This window comes from Oenanthe melanoleuca, chromosome 2, assembly GCF_029582105.1.
Source record: "Oenanthe melanoleuca isolate GR-GAL-2019-014 chromosome 2, OMel1.0, whole genome shotgun sequence".
Taxonomy (NCBI): domain Eukaryota; kingdom Metazoa; phylum Chordata; class Aves; order Passeriformes; family Muscicapidae; genus Oenanthe; species Oenanthe melanoleuca.
The window spans coordinates 52,553,492-52,571,996 of NC_079335.1; the positions used below are offsets into that span (position 1 = coordinate 52,553,492).

General features: G+C 44.9%; 1 protein-coding gene across 5 annotated transcripts in view; it reads left to right on the forward strand.

Annotated features, from left to right (window-relative positions):
* The window catches only part of LDLRAD4 (low density lipoprotein receptor class A domain containing 4), a 240,275-nt gene that overhangs the window by 206,362 nt on the left and 15,408 nt on the right, over positions 1-18,505 (forward strand). For 3 of the 5 annotated variants that reach the window (XM_056485912.1, XM_056485914.1, XM_056485913.1), the window contains exon 4: positions 12,061-12,215. In XM_056485912.1, coding sequence (XP_056341887.1) covers positions 12,061-12,215 — 155 coding nt within the window. Of the gene's footprint in view, positions 1-8,526; positions 8,608-8,875; positions 9,191-12,060; positions 12,216-18,505 lie in introns of those variants that run through there. The other 2 variants (XM_056485916.1, XM_056485915.1) reach the window with 2 other exon arrangements.

The window sequence follows — 18,505 nt, forward strand, 5'->3', positions numbered from 1 at the left end:
ACTTGTATGCAGTCTTGTATATTCTGTATGTAGGGTCATTTTTCCTTTCTTGGTACCTGAAGTCCTCCTGTGAGACACTTCAAGTTTAATTGTATCCTACCTGATCCAATATTATGTTAGGGCTACAGGGAAAAATGGATGGAGAAGTAGTGTTAGAAAACACTCTCAGCCACCACTGAGATTGCAGCTCTGTCCTGGATTCTGTTCAGAAACATCCATCCCTCTGCCTGGGCTCAGTTACATCACAGTAGAGTGGGACTCTGCAACTCCACGTATGAGCTAGCACTGCATGGCTGCTGGTTTTGTTCCTGGTTCTTGGCTTCCATCCTGAAATGACAGTGTCATTTAAACTGCTTGGAAGTACAGAAGTTAGCCTGCCCTTACATGGGGTACAGCAGTTGGTGGTCCTCATGGTAAATGGTCAAGCTGCCTTCCTGTCATGTGTAGTGTCTCAGAAGTGGCTTGAGTTTATAGATGCCATTAATTCTGCTGAAAATGAGAATACTGTCATTGCATTGGGTGGGATTGGTCTCATTTTATGTAAAATAGATGCAGATTTAAGCTTTGTATCGAGTTGCTAGGGTGCTGTCCATCAAGCAGTGTTTGGAAATCTTTTTTTTAGAAGCTATGCCAGTTTTGACATGCTGCTTTAATATTTTTCTGGCTGCAATAGGGCAAGACATAGAAATCTTATGTTGTCATCACACAGAACTGCAAAACGGTCTTTTTTTTTTTTTTTTTTGTTCTTTTTTTTTTTTTTTTTTTTTTTTTTTTTGCTTTCTCTCTCTCTTCACTCTGTCATATGGAAACCAGATCAAGATTATAAAATTATTGCCCACAAACTGTGATCTTTCTTCTCTTTTGTGGTGAGAACTGACAAGTCAGTGATGGCTTGGTGCTGTTGGTACTAGCTATTCATGCCGCACTCATTTGTATGTATCGGGAAGTGCCGAACTTGGCGTTCTTCTCAGTTGGCACACAGGCTGGTGAAACGTCAGATTTTTAATTGTGATAAAGTTCACGAAAGAAAAAAATTATGGCAGATGTTTCCTTTTGTCAGAGCGAACTGAATCATTAAAATGTGATATGATGTACTATGAACAAGTCAATGTAAACACCATCCCTGTGAACATGTCAGAAGACGGAAGAACTTAGACCATTCATGGTGATGTTAAAAACCATGTGGTCTGCTGAATGCTGTATTACCAAGCTTTTCCCTTTAAATGCAGAGCATGAATCTTATGAATTTTTATTGCCTTTCTTCAAAATGAAAAGATAACATATTCTGCTGTGGTAAAAATAGCCTGGTAGCTTCTGCAGTGTGGTTGTCGTTTCGCTGGTGGTTTACTCAGAGGTCTGCTTTTCACAAGTAACAGTGAGGTATCCCATTCCCATTGAGTGCTGAGCTTGCTCGCTTAATTTCCTCTTTTCTAGAAGATGTATTTTTGGGAAGTCTTACTCCTTTTCCAGTCTGAAGGAAGTGACAGAAACGCTGCTGCTTGCTGAGGAGTGCCTGTGATGATGCGGTGAAACTGGCTCCCAATAAGTGGTTATAGAAAAACTGCAGGAAGCATCTGACAAGTGACATTCTCTGTGGACTTTTTCTCTTATTTCCTCCTCACATCTCCTGCTTGAGGATTATTGCCCACACATTCAGTTATGCCATTAGTCAGAAAAGAAGTGCATTACAAACTTCCCGATACTTCCCCATGACCTGAGTACTTTTTATCTGCAATTATTCTCGTTCTTGCTGGCCTAAGAAATCTTGACTAGATTCTGATTCTTATTCCCAGTGTTGTCCTTTCTCAAGATTTTGCCTTAAATTAAATCATTTTCTTAATGCTTCAGCTGCTTGGATCAAGCATGAAGGAATACCTTAATTTTAACATAAAAGTCAAGGACACTCTGGAAAGATAAGATCTAGGTGGATCCCACAGGGATGTTTTATGTCACTCTTCTGATTTCTGATTTGAGGGAGCCTGACTTTACTGTTTTGGAATGCTGTGGATTGGAAATAGATTACTCTGTTATATCATAAAGAGAGTTATAAACTAGAGCAAATCCAAATCATTTTGCCTACCAAAAATCTTAATCCTCACCTCTTTTGAGGGTGCACTGCAAATGAGGTGAATGTGTTTTGCGGACACATTTAAATAGTTGTACAATGTGATCAATTACATTGATTTATTGGGGAAAATTTGTGTTTCTATGCATGGACATACACAAATTGTATGCCAGCCATGTATTTTATTTTAAGTGGGCCTGCAGAAGCCTGAAGTAATGAACTTAGTAATGTGATAACAGTTGTTAATAGGAGAGTCTCTAGTTCTTGCACCATGGCAATTTGTGGAAATGCAGCATGCTTTTTAAAATTGGCATAAGTTTTTACACCTCTCTTGCACCATAGGAGCTTAATCCATCATGAAACCTTGTTAGAAGCTGCACCATTGTATCCTGAGGCAGATGTGAAATTTGTGTGAGTCACCAGTCTGCGATCAAGCTGAAGGAAACTGAGTCTGTGGCTCTTAAGAAAGAAGGCATCCATTTGGGATGCATTTACACAGCTCCTTTTGTATAAATCATTAGTGCTATAAACTATCCATTATTGTTAGGAGAAGAAATTTAACAATGCAAATAAAACAAAATAGTGTGGCAGAGCAATTTTATGCTTGATTGTAATGTTTAATGGCATGTTCTCATAAAGAGATTTTTCCCATCCTTCAGACCTATCGTGTCTGTGACTCACTTGATTTCCGATGGTTTGAACATCCCTCATTTTATTCCTAGAGTTGTTTTCTCTAGAGCAATTTCTGTAAACGTGCTGCTGCATGGGGTTATCCAGGGTTAATTTCCCTTATGATTACACATCCAGACAGCATGTATGTAAATGCTGCAAGACAAATGATAAGAAAACTGCAGGATGAAAGAAAACAAATTCCTTTGTTTTGCATGTAGATCCATTTACCATTATTGAAGTCTTTCCTTTGCTCACTTTTAAATGTTAACACTAGCTTATATTGGCATTGTAGTTCTTTAAAAGCATTATTTTTATGTCATCTCTGACCTCAAATTTTGCATTCTGTTGATTCCCTTTGTTCCCCCCCATATCTAGTTGGATATTTTTTTCAGGTTCTCTCTTCATCCTTTACTTTCAGGTACAAGACAGCACCATCAGTGAGGCAGAGCTTTGTATCTCTAACTTAGCTGATTATATTAATGTCAGAAATAAAATACAGCTCTTCACATTCTATTTGTATTTTTAGTACTGCATTGTAATCCTGGTTCTGCTTTCCCTTCTTATCTCTGTTCTGTCTTGCCCTTAGATTGTTACTTTTTTTTTTTTTTTTTTAGAGCAAGATTGCTGGGTTTCCTTGTGATCTTTCTGGACTGTCCAGCTTTCTGAAGTCTTTGCATTACACCTTAGTCAGAAAGTACTAAAATATTTGATAGTCTGTTAACCTGCAGTCGAGTGCCTGTTGTTTTCTTTTCCTGGCTGCCAGGGAGTTTGCTGGCAATTGAGATTTATGGAGCGAATAATCCACCTGGCAGGAGACTCTCTGTAACTGAAGTATGTTCTTTAGTGGACGAATGAACGTTCTTTGTGTGTTTAAAATACCACTAATAGCTTATTTAGCAACCTATACTTCTACAACAGGGCTTTTAGCTTTGTGTTGGAGGTGGATTTTTGCATATGCCTAATTCTAGCATCCATGCTAATTCTATCCCTCATTTAACTTTAATCCATTCCTATGGCAGGATAATGCATGATGTGATCTCTCAGCTTTTTAATGTGGTCCTTAGTGCATTTCTTCTAGCTTCTGCTTGAGCAGAAAAAAAAAAAAAATTACTAATGAGGGATGATTCTTTCCTGTACTTGCTGGGAATTGCCTGGAAACCACAGGGAGCTTAGGCAGGGTAGTCATGCTGCAACCAGAGACTCCATAGAATCCAGTACCAGGTACTAATTGCAAAGACTGCTGGGAGAATAATAACAGAATTTAAAAAAACCCAAGCAAACAATATTGTGATCCTTTCCTGCCTTTTCTCTTACTTAAATAGCTCATTTTTACACTTAGTTGATTTGAGCTCAAAATGTGACAAAAGCTGTGGAATGTGATCAAAATTAAGGATGGAAGGAGGTGCAGTATTTTCAGCACAGCTGATTTTGTTCACTAATTTTGGACAGAACTAAATGGAGGATTGAAATAGCCAATGATTAAAACATGTGAAAGCCACTGTATCACAGTATTCACACTAGTGGTGGGAAATTTTGGTTCTCAGACATCTGGTTACTTCGTCCCCTTGGGGATGTTCTCCTGGTCTGAACAGTCCAGGTTGATTATCCTCTTCATATTTACAGCTGTCTTTCCCTGCCCAGAGCTTCTCATTCCTCAGGCATCAGCACCAGGAAATTCTGTACCTGTTTTTCAGCAGTGGCAGGGGAGCATTGGTTACCAGCAGTGTAATCTCCAGTGTAAACAGGGCCAGGGCATTATGCTCACTGTACCATTTAACCCTGCTGGAAGAGAGGACTGTAAATTGCCTATGTCGAGCCAACATGTGAGGACTAATAGAACTGCAGTGGGGATAATTCATAAGTAGATTTTCTCACTCGCCAGTGTAAACAGAGCCAGTGCTAGTCAGGTCTGAAACGGTGATTACTTTTAAATCAGCATGTTATAATTCAGTGTCCCTGATTGAACCCTCCTTCCAGTACAGGAAAACAAACCACTGCATGCGTGGCCAGAACAGGGATCATTGAGGCTGTGCAACTAACTATGCATATGAAGGACTGCTTGAATTGCCTAATCCTTCCTATTACTGCAGAGTAAAGAACAGCTTTAACAGGGAGTTAATTTAGAGGCCTTAAATATTGTGTTCTTCTTTCCACCAACTTTACTTCTTTTGGGTTGTGTTGCTAATCTCTCTACAGGGCTCCCATCTGCTTGTTCCTTGCACCTAATCACATTAAACACAACATAATACGTCTGGATACATACTGCTGGCAAATCAGTTACTTGAATTCACTGCCTATGAGGAAAGCACTTTTCCTTTCCCTCGGTTGGTGCTGTTCCTCTATCTTTTTCTGACAAACTTAAACTGCATATTTAATCAGAAAGGTGAAAATTTCCCCAGGTGATGGCAGTTTGAGAGGTGGGGGCATGGGGCATTCACTGGGTGCATCTGAAGTTGCTTGGAGCCTTGAAGTTGCTTGACAGTGCAGGGAGAGGGAAGCACCTCTGTCCAGGTTCCCCAAAGTGAGTGACCCCAAGGCGCTGGCTGCAGGCAGGAGGAAACACCCCCTTATTGTCCAGTTGCAAGACTGCATGTTTTCTCTTACTCTTCAAAGTAAGGGCTGGCCAAGAACTTGCCCACAGTCACTAATGTCTTTAGACAATCAGAAAAAAAAAAAGGGAGAAGTAGCAGAAATGCAAAACTTATATTGAGAAAGCAGCATCTGTGCAGTTTTGGTCACCAAAGCATGACTGTTTCTTTACACTTGAGATTAACATCTTTACTAACAGTAAAATAAAAAATTCAGGTTTTGTTCTTGTGGGTTCCAGAATGAGTCTTTCATTTTCCCAGTAACGATCTGAGGAGACAGATCAGTGAACATGTCCTTCATAAAATTTCACCTGTTACCAAGTTTAACTAGCCCTTGGTTTTATCATTAATATGCTAGACTTGTAATGGCCTGTGGAGAAGCATTATGACTTTGTGCCAGAACCTGCTTAAGGAGCTTCAGCCCTGATGCCAGAGCAGCCGCCTTGCTCAGAGGTCATGGTAGAACCTGCTACTTGGAATTTTAGCAGGAAGCTGGTCCCCCATTCTTGTTGACAGAGAAGCTTATATGGGCTCTCTGGCACAGGGTTTAATTCACATTAAAAAGTTTGTGATAAATTCTTAATAAATAGGTGATGAGCCAAATACTGTTCTGAGGACATTCTTGAGGATGCTTATCAGATGCACTACTTATGGATACAGAAGCCTCTAACCATTTTGCAGTCATTGTGCCTGCACTTGTACAACAAATAGTTGGTGGGTGTTGGGCTAGAGAGGGAGGAAACTGTGTTAGTTATCAGTCTATGTGCCGAATCCTCAGTCTTGCCAAAGCAATTATTTTATGTCATGGGTTAATGCTCTTCAGAAACTGAGGACTCTAAATATCTACAGTTCAATTGTATGAGTAAAGGAGAAGCATTAATACTAATATATTAATTTGGTTTGTTTTCTGCTTTCTTTGTAGTCTTTAAACTGCACTCATCTGAAACCAACTTTTCATTTTAAACATGAGGTTCGGGAGGCCAGTCTTTGGCTCAGAAACTTTGTCTTTCAAAGTCCTTGATAACAAAGAGTTTGCAACAGGAAGGTGACTGGCCTTAGCAGCAGCTCTGTACACATTGAGTGGGTATGCCCACACAACAGACATGTTTAGAAGTCTGGTCTGTTGAATGAATTGTTTTCAAGGTAGTTTAGGGACAATCAGATTGTAATTTTGAAGGTGCTCCACATCTGCTATCTGTACTGAATTACTTCTCTCTGCTGGTAGCAATGCTGTATTTGGTTAATACTCCACTTGCACAAAAGCATTCCATTGACATATAATTTAAACCCGTTCTGCTCTTCTAGGAACTCTCGAAGGATATTTATTTACTGCCCACAATCACTGTCCCCCAGCTTGACTGTTGTGTTTGGATTGAGGCCTTAGACCTTGCAGGATCAAGCTAAACGTCAACAACAGTTTAATAAATCCAGACAGTGGGGATAGCCTGTAACCAGGAGAGGGGCCCTGCTGTGTGCTGTGGATATATATAGCAGGATATGTCTCCCTAATATTTTTAACCCCCTGGCTCTTCATAGCACTAGCTTGATAGGTGACTGAAAGCAGAGCCACTCCTCTCAGCCTCTTTCTCCTCCTGGCTTTTGCTCTTTGACCTTGAGTTTGGGCATCTGTTTATTCGAGGCTGGTCCATGGGATTTAAGAACATGGAAGGCATGGGCAGCAGTGGGTTTACCTCCGTGGTCAGTGCCAGAGTGTCCTGGGGGCCTGTGCTGTGTGTGGGGGAGAGCGGTGCTGGTGTGAGCTGAGCCAGCCACAGCCTGCCGGGAGAGGGGCATGGAGCCTCTCAGGGCTGGAGCCATCTCCTCTGCTTTCAGGAGCTCCGAGGGCCTGGCCGAGTGTGGACCAGAGGCTGAATCACTTTTCTTGTTCACGTGAACACAGTGGTCTTAGTGCTTTGGGGATGCCAAATCCAGAGCAGTAACTTGGAATGGGAGGAGTCTTGGCCATGGTGGTGAAGCCAGTACAGGAGGAACATCAGGAGCTGAGGGACACGGTGCTACTGGTGCTTCCTAACATGGCAGGGACACTGTGGGCTGTGCTGCTCCGGTGCAGGCTGGCAGCAGGGACAGCCCTGAGTCCCTGCTGCTGGCTTCCACTGTGGTTGTCTGGTGGGGATACGGGTGGGGACCGGGATGAGGAACCCATCGGGCATTGTTCATCAGTCAGAGAGGCTGGCTCAGCGGCAGGGCTGGGGCAGCCATAGGGGTTCAGGGGGCCACAGGGGCTCTGGGGCGGGCAGAGGGGTTCAGGGACAGGTACAGGGGCTTTGGGGAAGGCAGAGGAGTTTAGGGGCAGGCACAGGGGTTCAGGGAGAGCAAAGGGGCTCACTGGCAGGCACAGGGGCTCTGGGGCAGGCAGAGGGGTTCAGGGACAGGCACAGGGGCTCAGACAGCAGAGAAGTTTAGGGGCAGGCACAGGGGCTCTGGGGCAGGCAGAGGGGTTCAGGGACAGGCACAGGGGTTCAGGGAGAGCAAAGGGGCTCACTGGCAGGCACAGGGGCTCTGGGGCAACCATAGGGGTTCAGGGGGCCACAGGGGCTCTGGGACAGGCAGAGGGGTTCAGGGACAGGCACAGGGGTTCAGGGAGAGCAAAGGGGCTCACTGGCAGGCACAGGGGCTCTGGGACAGGCAGAGGGGTTCAGGGACAGGCACAGGGGTTTAGGGACAGGCAAAGGGGCTCGGACAGCAGAGGAGTTTAGGGACAGGCAGAGGGGTTTAGGGGCAGGCACAGGGGCTCACTGGCAGGCACAGGGGTTCAGGGGAAGGCAGGCACTGCTGGAGCTGGGAGTTCTGCCAAACGAACACATATGCGGCTGGAGCCCGGTGTTCTTCCTTTCCCTCCTTCTCTAGTTTTTTTTATTTTTTAACTTGAGGTTACAGGCATTGTTCATTTGATGGTTACGGTTTTACAGCATAGCTCCAGGACGCGACTCCCTGATATTTTACGCACACGCGCACACACGACACCCGTGGAACTCTGGCTAAGGAGCCCGCGCACCGGGAGGCTCCCGGGTCCGTCGCTGCCCGTGTCCCGCCGGGGGCGAGCTGCGGCTGCCGGTGCCCTGCGAGGCGCCCCGGGCCGGGAGCGCGCCCGGCCGCGCGCGGCCCCGTGCTGCGGGCGGGGCGGGGCGGGGCGCGGGCACGTGCGCGGGGGCGGCGCGGGCGCGGCGCAGGCGCGGGCGGGCCGGGGCAGGCGGCGGAGCCGGGGCGCCCCGAGCGCGCCGCGCCGGGCCGGGCTTAAAGAGCGGCGGCGGCGCGGCTCAGGTACGGACCTTCCTGCATCCCTCCTTCCCTCCCTGCGCTCCGCGCCTCCCCGCGGGGCTCGCCCGGCAGCGGGGCAGCGCCTTTCCGCTCTTTTTGTTCTCGCCGGTCGACTGCTTTTTCATTTTTTTTTTTTTTCTCTTTTTGTTGTTGTGGTTTGGGTTTTTTGATTTTTTTTTTTTTTTTTTTCCCCCGAATTGAATCCGTTTCGCCCGGGCGCGGAGCCCGGCGGGACCCTGGTGTCCGTGCGTGCGCGCACACGCGCGGCCGGGGCACGGCGGGGCGGGAGCGGCCGGGGCCGGGGCTGGTGCCGGTGTCGGTGCCGGCCGTGCCCGCCCGCTCCGGCTGCGGGGCGGCGGCCGCGCTCCCGGCGCCGGGACGGGCGCGGGCGGGAGGCTCCCTGCAGCCTCCCTGAGCGCGGCCCCGCGCTGGATGGAGCCCGGGGCTGCCGGGGATGCGGTGCCCGCCGCGGGGGCTGGCGGAGCGGCTTGAGCCCCCCGCCCGGCGGAGGCGAGCATGTCCAGTGAGCGGCTCAACAAGACAGCGGTGAAGGATGCGCGGTTAAAAGACCTGTTGTTGGAAAGAGGTACCGGTCCGCAGGGGCAGGGACCCGCTCCGCCCGGGAGCGCCGGCCGGCGGAGCCGCGGGCTCTGTGCGGGAAGGGTCGGGGTGACCGGCTGCTGTGGGTGCTCGTTGCTAGGGCTGTAAATCGTCTCTCTGCTCGAGCTCTTCCGAGAAGGTGGCTCGGTTCGACGTGTAGTTAGTCGCCTTTTCCGTGTTGGGCGTTTACCCTGAAACGTTGTGCTTGGTTTTAAGGGTTTTTTCCCCTGGAGAATTTTTATTAGAAGTGTTGTTTCTTGCGCGGTAAGAAATGGATATATGTGCTTGTGACAGGCTCGAGCAGTAAAACCAAAGTATTTCTCTTCCTGGAGCTTTGCCCGGTTTCTTCCCCAGTAAATTAATAGGATGAGCGGGCAGGAGGAGATGCCTGTCTGGAAGGCGGTGGCCCTTCCCGCCTGGCAGGTGTTGGGCAGGGGACGTGGTGACCCAGTGCCTGTCAGCAGCCGCTGGGAACTATTTAAATAGCCTTGAACAGTGCCAGCAAATACAGACTGCTGCTGCAGTCTGCCGTGCTTTTTGCTGCTAATGAGCAGCAGGAATGTCACTCAGGAGGAAGAGATTTAAAAATATCTTTCATTTCCCCCTGCTTTCCATTAAGGAAATCCTCTTGAGCATCAGTAAGGTGTTTTGTTGCAGTTTGGTATTTACAATGTAAACTGGACCTGGGAAATCCCATGTGCTCACAGCTGTGTGCTGTAGTTTTTATTTTCTTTATTGTATGGCCATGTTTTAATCAAACATTTTCGAATGATTCCCTCCCATGGGAAGTGCTTACAGACTAAATCACTCATCTCTAAGGGAGAGTTACTGCCCCTTGCCATTGAAACGCAGGGGTCTCGATAAATTTAGAAGGCTCTGCCCTTGGCAGATAGAGAAGTAACATGTCATTCTAGTGATCTTTCTAGGAAAGCCTAAATCAACATTGCTTGTTTTGCATGTTGCCCTTTAGCAACAGTCTCTCAGTTCCCAGTCTAAAGTGTGACATGGACCCAAAAAAAGTTTGGATGAAGAAACCCTTTAGTACTTCAGTAGCCACAGAATGTGAATTGCAGAAGTTGTCAACTGTGTAAAGTCTGTGTTCTGTGTTTCTGAGCCAAGAAAAACTGACTTTTAACTTAATGGTAGTTTGGGAGGGTTTATTTTTTAATTAATTCTGTTCTTCCGGCTTTTTGATCTTTTGGTGCCGACATTGTTAGCTCCCAGTGACGCAAGAGAGGGGAAAAAGAAAGCTCGCTGCCCTGCCTGTGGGGCTGATAGCAAAGCACTGACTAACCAAATTCTTTGAAAATCTTGGTGGTCTTAATGATGAGTGGAAAGTACTCAACAGCAATGAGTGATAAAGTGATAAGCATATTTTTGCCCTTTCCTTAGCCTTAAGTAGGCTTAGTTACTCCTCAGGAGATGACTGCAGACCCTCACACTTTGGTGCTGTGGCTGTGCCTGCTGGCAGCTTGTGACAGACAGCTGGACCTTGGCACCAGCACACCTGCAGCTCCTGTGGTCTGATGGTTTTGTTTGCAAGGGATATTAGAATAATGAAACAGCCTTGGGTTTCCTTTAGGTCTGCTGCAGGTTCATCTTGGATTTTATGTTTTAGTGGTGTTTTTCTAGCTCAGCTTCACAGATGTGTTGTGTCTGCACAAGTGTTCTGCTGTCACACAGAAAGCTGAGGGTGGCTACAGATTAGACATGGGGGGGAAGGAGACTTTTTTTCTGATGTTTGTTCTGTCCTTACATTTTCATGTCACCTCTCCTTGTTGGCTTTTTAAAACAGAAATTTAGTATCAGTTCCCCTAAGTTCATGTTTCTGCATCCAAAAAGCCCTTTTGGAAAGTACTTTTGAGGAACCTTGAGCTGCTTCTTTTTCTACCAGCCTAGCAACCAAAGACCTCCTCCCATTAACTGGAGTTGTCTTTCAAGATGAGAGCATCCCCTGTGAGCAATGCAGTTTCCATAGAAATATCATCAGCTCGGTAACTCCAAAGGGCAATTTTCCCCCTTACATTGCTCATCCTTGCTGCTCCAGTATAGCCAAAAGGGTGCAAGAGTGACTCATCTCTAAATATACTTAATATTTGTGGTATAGGCAGGGCTTCAGATAAGATGATGCATTCTGACGGAGTTCATTGTAATTGTATCTCTTGCAACAACCAAGGCCTTGGTTTCATTTTTAACCCTGATGGAGCATACCTTGTTCTAGAGTACCAGAGCTCTTTAGATTTTTACATGACTGGGAAGGCCTTAGAAAAGTTAGGGTTACATGAGTTGGAAAGAAGGTAGTAATTGAAAAAGACACTGCATGTAGAGTCAATAGGCTTTAAGTTACCACTCTAGTTAAATAACTTTCATGCTATTTACTTGATAAAAAATAATTGGGGTAGTATACTAGACAAAGTGTCCTGATTCCTCTCAGGCTTTGAAGCTTATGGAGCCCACTCAACTCTTAGTATTACAGGTGACTATTAAAATAGAGTGGGGTTTATGTGTGTGTGATTTCTTCACTTTTTTGTTCAGTGAAATTATTTTGTCCAAAAGGCTCATTTGTGGTATTTATGTTGAAGAGCTTATTATCTATGGAGGCTGCAGAGAAGGATCACCAGGAAGCTTCTTTGTTTTGACCTACAGCCACTCATGCTGATCAGTTTGCTCTAGCATAAATGAAATAATTTTTGTACTTTTTAGAACAGTTTTCTTCACAAAATTTTGCAGAATGGACAGCAATAGTATCTCAAGCCAGATCAATCTCAGAGAAATACTGAGGGATTTTTCAGGTTGTTGCTTTGATGATACCTTCTGTGTATTGATGACACATTCTCCTGTTTTTCTTTGTTTTAGCTGAACTGGAGTTTGTTCAAATCATCATTATAATCGTGGTTATAACTGTTATGGTGGTAGTGATCATCTGCCTGTTGAACCATTACAAACTCTCGACACGCTCCTTCATCAACCGGCAGAGCCAAAGCAGGAGGCAGGAGGAAACTCTGCAGACGGTGAGTACACCAAACCCCTTTTCCTTGTGCTGTGTGGGCCTGCAGCAAAGCCTCCCAAAGAGCTCTGGCACAGGCAGCTGCTGGAAAAACTTCTGATACCACCTTTAATACTCCCTATAGTTAGGTCTTTTGCCAAAGTTGTATTTGTCAGTAGAAGACAAATTTGGAACACAAATTTAAGGTAACGCTGTCTTCAATTATTTTTAGACCCTGCTATGTTTTATGTAGCCTGTATTCATTTTGCATTTGGAGGCTTAGATGTGACATTGTTTGCTGCTGCTGTAATTTGAGAGGGGAGTGTGGAAGGGGAATGAATAGAGATTAGCTGGGGTGCAAAGATTTGAAATACACATTGTTATGACATTCCATATATTGTCTGACACCCTGGAGTTTTATTGCTGCTACTGTTTGTGAAGCTGCCATGGCTGTTCACTGGATCAAAACGACTGTCCCAGTAAGGGCCCAGCAAAATGCATTGTTTGTTTCACTTAAACAGCAAGAAGAGACTGGGAAAAGGATCTCTCCAAAGACCAGGAGTGCTTAAGACATGTTGTTGCAGAGTCAAAGGCTTTAGATGGAATCTTAGTCAGTCCTTGCTAAGACTGTATTTAGTCAACCCCATAGTAGATGGGCACCTAATTTGCCTTGTGAGCCAGGAGTTTGCTGGGTTAACCACAGTGTGTCCCTGACCTTGGGACATCCCCCACAAGCCATGCCTGGAGGACACAAGTGTCCTGTGGTGTTGCAGGGAGGTCCTTTCTTCTGATGTGCTTTTCCCAGAGTGGTTCCCTTGGCCTCTTTGCTGACATTGTTGGCCAGGGAGCCATTTATGAAGTCACCTTTTGATGCATTGAATTCCTGGTAACAGTGTTGAGTTCAGAGCTTCATTTTGCTGTAAAAAAAAAAAAGAGCCAGATTGTAACTGAGAGATGTGATCTTTTAATGGTTTCCACCAGTTCTAACTCCACAGTCTCACCTTTTTATCCATTCCAATTTTATGTTTTTTCCCCTCTTCGTGCTCCTTAGGGAGCTGCCAAGGTCGTGGTGAGAGGCCTTGGGGGACTGCTCTGGCTGAACACTAATTGCCAGCTTTGTGCTTTTGGTTTTTTTTTGCAGTTAGATTTCAGCAGGGGAGGCAGCCCTGACAGGGAAGGGGGCAGAGATGCCACAGTGGCTGCTGTGGAGCTGCTTCCCTGGCAATCGTGGCAATTGGCAGCTCCCTCCTGAAAGTCAGCTGTACAGTGTGACAGTGCAGGGCTCCCAGAGTTCTCGTAGTACATCACCTGTGCCATTTTGCTGGGGTGAATTCCACTTTCCTCCCTCTGCAGCCTCCAAGGAAAGGAGCTTCCTCCTCAAGGAGAGGCTGCCTCATTGCCTGGCACTTAGGTAGTATAGAAATGCTTAGCTCTGATTTGGTTACAGATGAAACTGGAACTTGTCAAACTTTAACCTCGTGGATTTGAAGACTGGAAAAATTGACTAGATTAATTTGAATGTTGCTTTGAAATGGGCACTGTAATTCAAGAACCACAATGCTGTATGAAAAATGTTAGCTATAATTGCTACAGATGCCCAAAATGAAATAGTTTGAGATAAATGAAATGCATTCTCATCTTCACAAATCTTTTTAAACTGTAGTAAGCTGTCAAATGCTTGAAATAACCCATTATTTCCTTTGTATGGTTCATTACTATTGTCTGTTATCAGAGGCAGTGGTATTTTTTTTCCTCTTGGGCACAAGGGAGAAAACTTCACCTTCCTGTGAAGAACATGCAGTTTGGCAGCAGGGACTTGGGAGCTGCTTTAGTACCCAGAACTGGTCTTAAATAATTTTTAAAACACTCACTCAGTTTCAGGTTGATGTAACCATTATAAGTAACAATCACAGCCAAGTGAGCACTTCATGGGAATTGATGAGGGGATGGCAAGAGCCAGTTATTAATTCTTCTAAAAGCCTGTGGTATAGGTTTGTCATCACTGTTACTCATCTGAATTTCTGATAAGCTGCAGCTCTTCTTAGAAGAAGGTCATACTTGTGGGGAATGGGGATTTAGAGGTCTGAGCTCAGATGTCAAAAACTTAGAATTTTTCTTTGTCTCAGGTGTTAGGAGGAAATTCTCATAGAAATTGTCTATGCAGTGCAAACCTTAAAAGCCGTGTGCAGAGAATAAGGTCAGAAAACTAAAGTAAGTGGTGAACAAATGACCAGTCTTTTCTCATTGTCCACAGTGGAGTGATTTGCACGAGATAATACTTAATGTGAGTGGTGAGATGCAGGTTATACACATTTAAAATGCATTTTTTGTACCAGGCAAGCCTTGTTCTGTGTGCACATGCTATTCAAGTGGATTTTCTTGTAAGGGAATACTTTCTAATGGTATGTAGACTCTGAAAACAGTTATAAATGTTTGTTAATCACTAATATCTGAAGAAAATATTATTGTGACTTAAGTCTTCTTTTGGTAGGGAAATAGTGAATGGAAATAGAGGAAATGAAAGAAAATGTTAAAGGAAATTATTTGACTGTTGGCTAGTTCTGTAGTGAACTCTGAAGTGAACACCCTTTTGTGTAACTGAGGTAGTAGAGCTGTATCAAAATGTAGAATCCAGCTTTTCCTGTTCAGATGGAGCTTTTTTTTAATCCTTTTGTTACCTTCAGTTTTCTATAAGCCTGTCCTATTTCTAGATAATATGCCTTCCACCAGCTAAGTAGTGGCTGATCTGCACAGGTTTCTGGCCTCAAAAAGACCAGCTATTGAACAAATGGTCTCTTATTCTGGTTCTTCTACAGAGTGTAATAGGAGTGATCAGGTAAATGATCTACTGCCTTTATTACCAGTCTCACACCTGTAAAACTCATGGGTTAGGCATCAGAAATAATAAAATAATAGATATGAGTGGATTTCTTTTTCTGTTTCAACGTATTCATGGTTATACAAACAAACAAAAAACCCTAAACACCCTCAAAACAGAAATAAAAGATGATAATGAGAATTTCAACTTCCAGGCCAAGTCAGAAATTAGAATATTAAAAAGGTGAAATCACTGCAAACACAAGTGTTAACATTTGAAGTAATGTCTGAAGAGCAATAAAAGGACCAGTCATAGGAAAAAAAAATGGTGCTCTTAGAAAAAGTGCACACTGAATGTTTTTATATGCCTGTTCTGTAAATACACTTTCCTGTGTGACCACCAGTTTATCTTCATCTTTTTTCTTTTTTTTTTTCATTCCTCTGGAGTATCATCTTCCAGTCTTTCCCTGGTCTTTGATATTTTATTACCTTGGTTATTGTGCCAAGGCTTTAAGCAGATCACAGCAAAGGGCAGGACAAATGCTGGGTGCTTCTGCTGCAGTGCTTGGGGTGCTGCCTGCCCTCTCATGGCAAGCCCTGCCCTCTCCTAGTGAGGCTATTAAACATTCCAACCCTGTTTTAACATTGGCAGAAAGAAGAGTTTTGGGGTCATAATTGTGAGGTGGGAAGATGCTGAGCAATAATAACCATGTTGGCATGAGCAGTAGCCTGGAGTGAGCCTGCAAGGTGCTAAACAGTGTCTATATCACCACAGATTAAATATTGGATGTTTCCTGCTGCTGGCTTATCCATCAGCAGAGTTCGGCTTCACAGCTGGGAGCAAGGCAAGGGTAGCAGAACAGCTGAGAGGGATGCCAAAGCTGTAGGCTATGGAGTACACCTGGAGCATGCCCAGGGGCTGCTTCACTTCGAAACAACAGAACCTCCTGTGTGGGAGCAACTGATGCTGCTGGCAGTGCTGGGGATTTTTGGGGCAGAGCCATGTGGCAGCCTTGGGAAGGCACATCTGTGCACAGGGTCTGTGTGTCTGATATCCAAGGGGAGATCTGTGTTGCAGTGCTGCTGGCTGTGCCTTTGTTGACCTTGTATTGGGAGGGCATTATTACTGGTAGCCATCCTGCTGGAATGTAGGTAGCTGCAGCTGAGCTGCTGCTGTGGCACTCTGCTGTTTGCTGGGACAAAACAAAGATAAATCTTGCTTCCCAGTGATTAACTCTTAATGTCATCACCAGTGATTTCCACGGGGATGTTGAGGGGAAGGAGAGTAACTGACTTACAGAGAGGTACTTAATGAGTTTCTGATGTTCCTAATTTCATTCCTTTTCCTTATCCTGGTGTTTTTGCATTGTCTTCTTTTATAAAGTAGATGTTGAATGAGTGCTCAACACTTGGACTGCCCCAGGCCCACTCCTGGCAGCAAATCCCTGCATCCATCACCCAGGATGCTCACCCTGACCAGCCCCTGCCTCCCAGCATCGAGGGCAGCATTGCTGCTCAGGCTAGTCAGCTTGCATTAGAACCTATGTTGGGAATGCCAGTCTTGGATGCCAAGCTCCAGGAGCACAGCTATAAAAAATACTCCCCTCTGCCCTGTACCAGCTATTTCAGAATAAAAGGGGAGCATTGGGAGGGTGACAGAAAATACTCAATAATATTGACAGCTGAGGGATTTGTCAGTAATTTCAAATGTTAGTCTTTCCTGCTGGTCTTTTAAATAATTTCCTACTGGCACTGGCATTATTCTGTCTGTTCCCTGCTGGTGTCCCTGAGCCACTCATTCTCATTTTCTTACTGACATATGCAAAAGAAAGAAAATCCCACTGGGAACAAGAACCCAGTCTACAGCCAGGAGAGAGTGAGAGTGCTGCAGACCACCCTGCTTTGCCAAATCTTTTTGTTTGTACCAGTCATCATTTGGCAGGGGCTGGATGTGCACTGTATTCTCCTGCTGTCTCCTTGAGGGACATGGGCTCGCCTCTCCTCGGGGAGTGCTGCCAAGAGGGACAGTGAGCTCGGCTGCTGCTTTTTGAAGTCTCCCACAGTAAAGTCATTATATGTTTAATAAGGGCAGGATTGTCCAGGAAATCTGCAGGTAGGACTAGAAGTGAGGAGTGCTGGCTTTGGGTGGCACCTGACTCAGCATGTCACCTTGGGCAGCTTGTTTCATCTCCAAACAAAGGAGGAAGGATAATAGTACTTACTCTCTTCAGCTGAATGAAATGGAGATGACTTAAAGTGATGAAGTGCTGTGAAGTTGGGGAAATAAAAGTTTTTAAAGCATTAAGTAACAGGAATAATTGCAGTAAGTGTAGGGAGGCAGATTATGTGTGAGAAATTTGGCACTCTCCCTAATTCTCCAGTACTTCTCTTTGGTACTGTGCACTGCTCTGTTAGACAGTGTCACCTTTCCTGCCCTTGAGGAATAGCTTTTAAAGGAATGAGCAGTTCTGCTGGAATACTCATCATTCTGTTGGGGACAACACAGTAGTTTGTTTTGCTTGTGTTTGTTGCAAGCTTCAAATCTGTAGTGGTCTGTATCACCCGGAAAGATGGAATGGAAGGGAGGAATGAGCCCCTGTGCCTTCCTGGAGTGTTTTCAGCAAGCCACTGCTTTAATGTGGTGTAATGTACCACCTAGGGCCAAAATCAGAAACTACACTGCTATCTGGAACACTTCACTTGCAAAAGAAGTGTGTGTATTTGAGTGTGTGTGTATGTTTTTGAACAAAAATAAAATAAATATCTGTGTTAAGGGGAAAAGAGGGACCTTCTTAATGATTGTAATGCATTTTAGAAAGTGAAAAACTGACTTTTGTTTCTTAGAAAACATTATTTCAGGCAGAGTTCTATTTTGCAGAAACTTAATAGTGGAGAAAGCCTGTAAATCTCCTTAACAGTCAGCAAAAAAAAAGAAAAGTTTGGATTATATGGGATTTGTCATGGTTTAACCCCAGCTGGAAACTAAACACTGCATAGCCACTTCTTCCCAGCAGGATAGGGGAGAGAATCAGGAGGCTAGAAGTGTGAACTTGTGGGCTGAGATGAAGACAGTTTAATAGGGATAGCAAAACAAGGACTTCCTTCACCACTTCCCAGGGACAGGCACATGTCCATCCATTTCCAGGGCATCAGTGCTCCATGGAAGTAGCAGTGACTTGTGATGACAAATGCTCTTGCTCCCAGAGTCCCCCTTTCCTTCTTCTCCTGGCTCTACATACTGATCATGATGCCATATAATCTGGGATGTCCCTTTGGTCAGTGGGGTCAGCTGTCCAGCTGTGTCCTCTCCCAGCTCCTCATGCAGCCCCAGCTTCCTCCCAGGTGAGGTGAGGAGTAGAAAAGGCCCTGACTCTCAGTAAACACCATTCAGCAATAATGAAAATATCCCTGGATTATCAACACTCTTTTCCTCACAAATCCAAAACATGGCCCCATACTTGCTACTATGAAGAAAATTACCACAGCTCTAACAAGCAC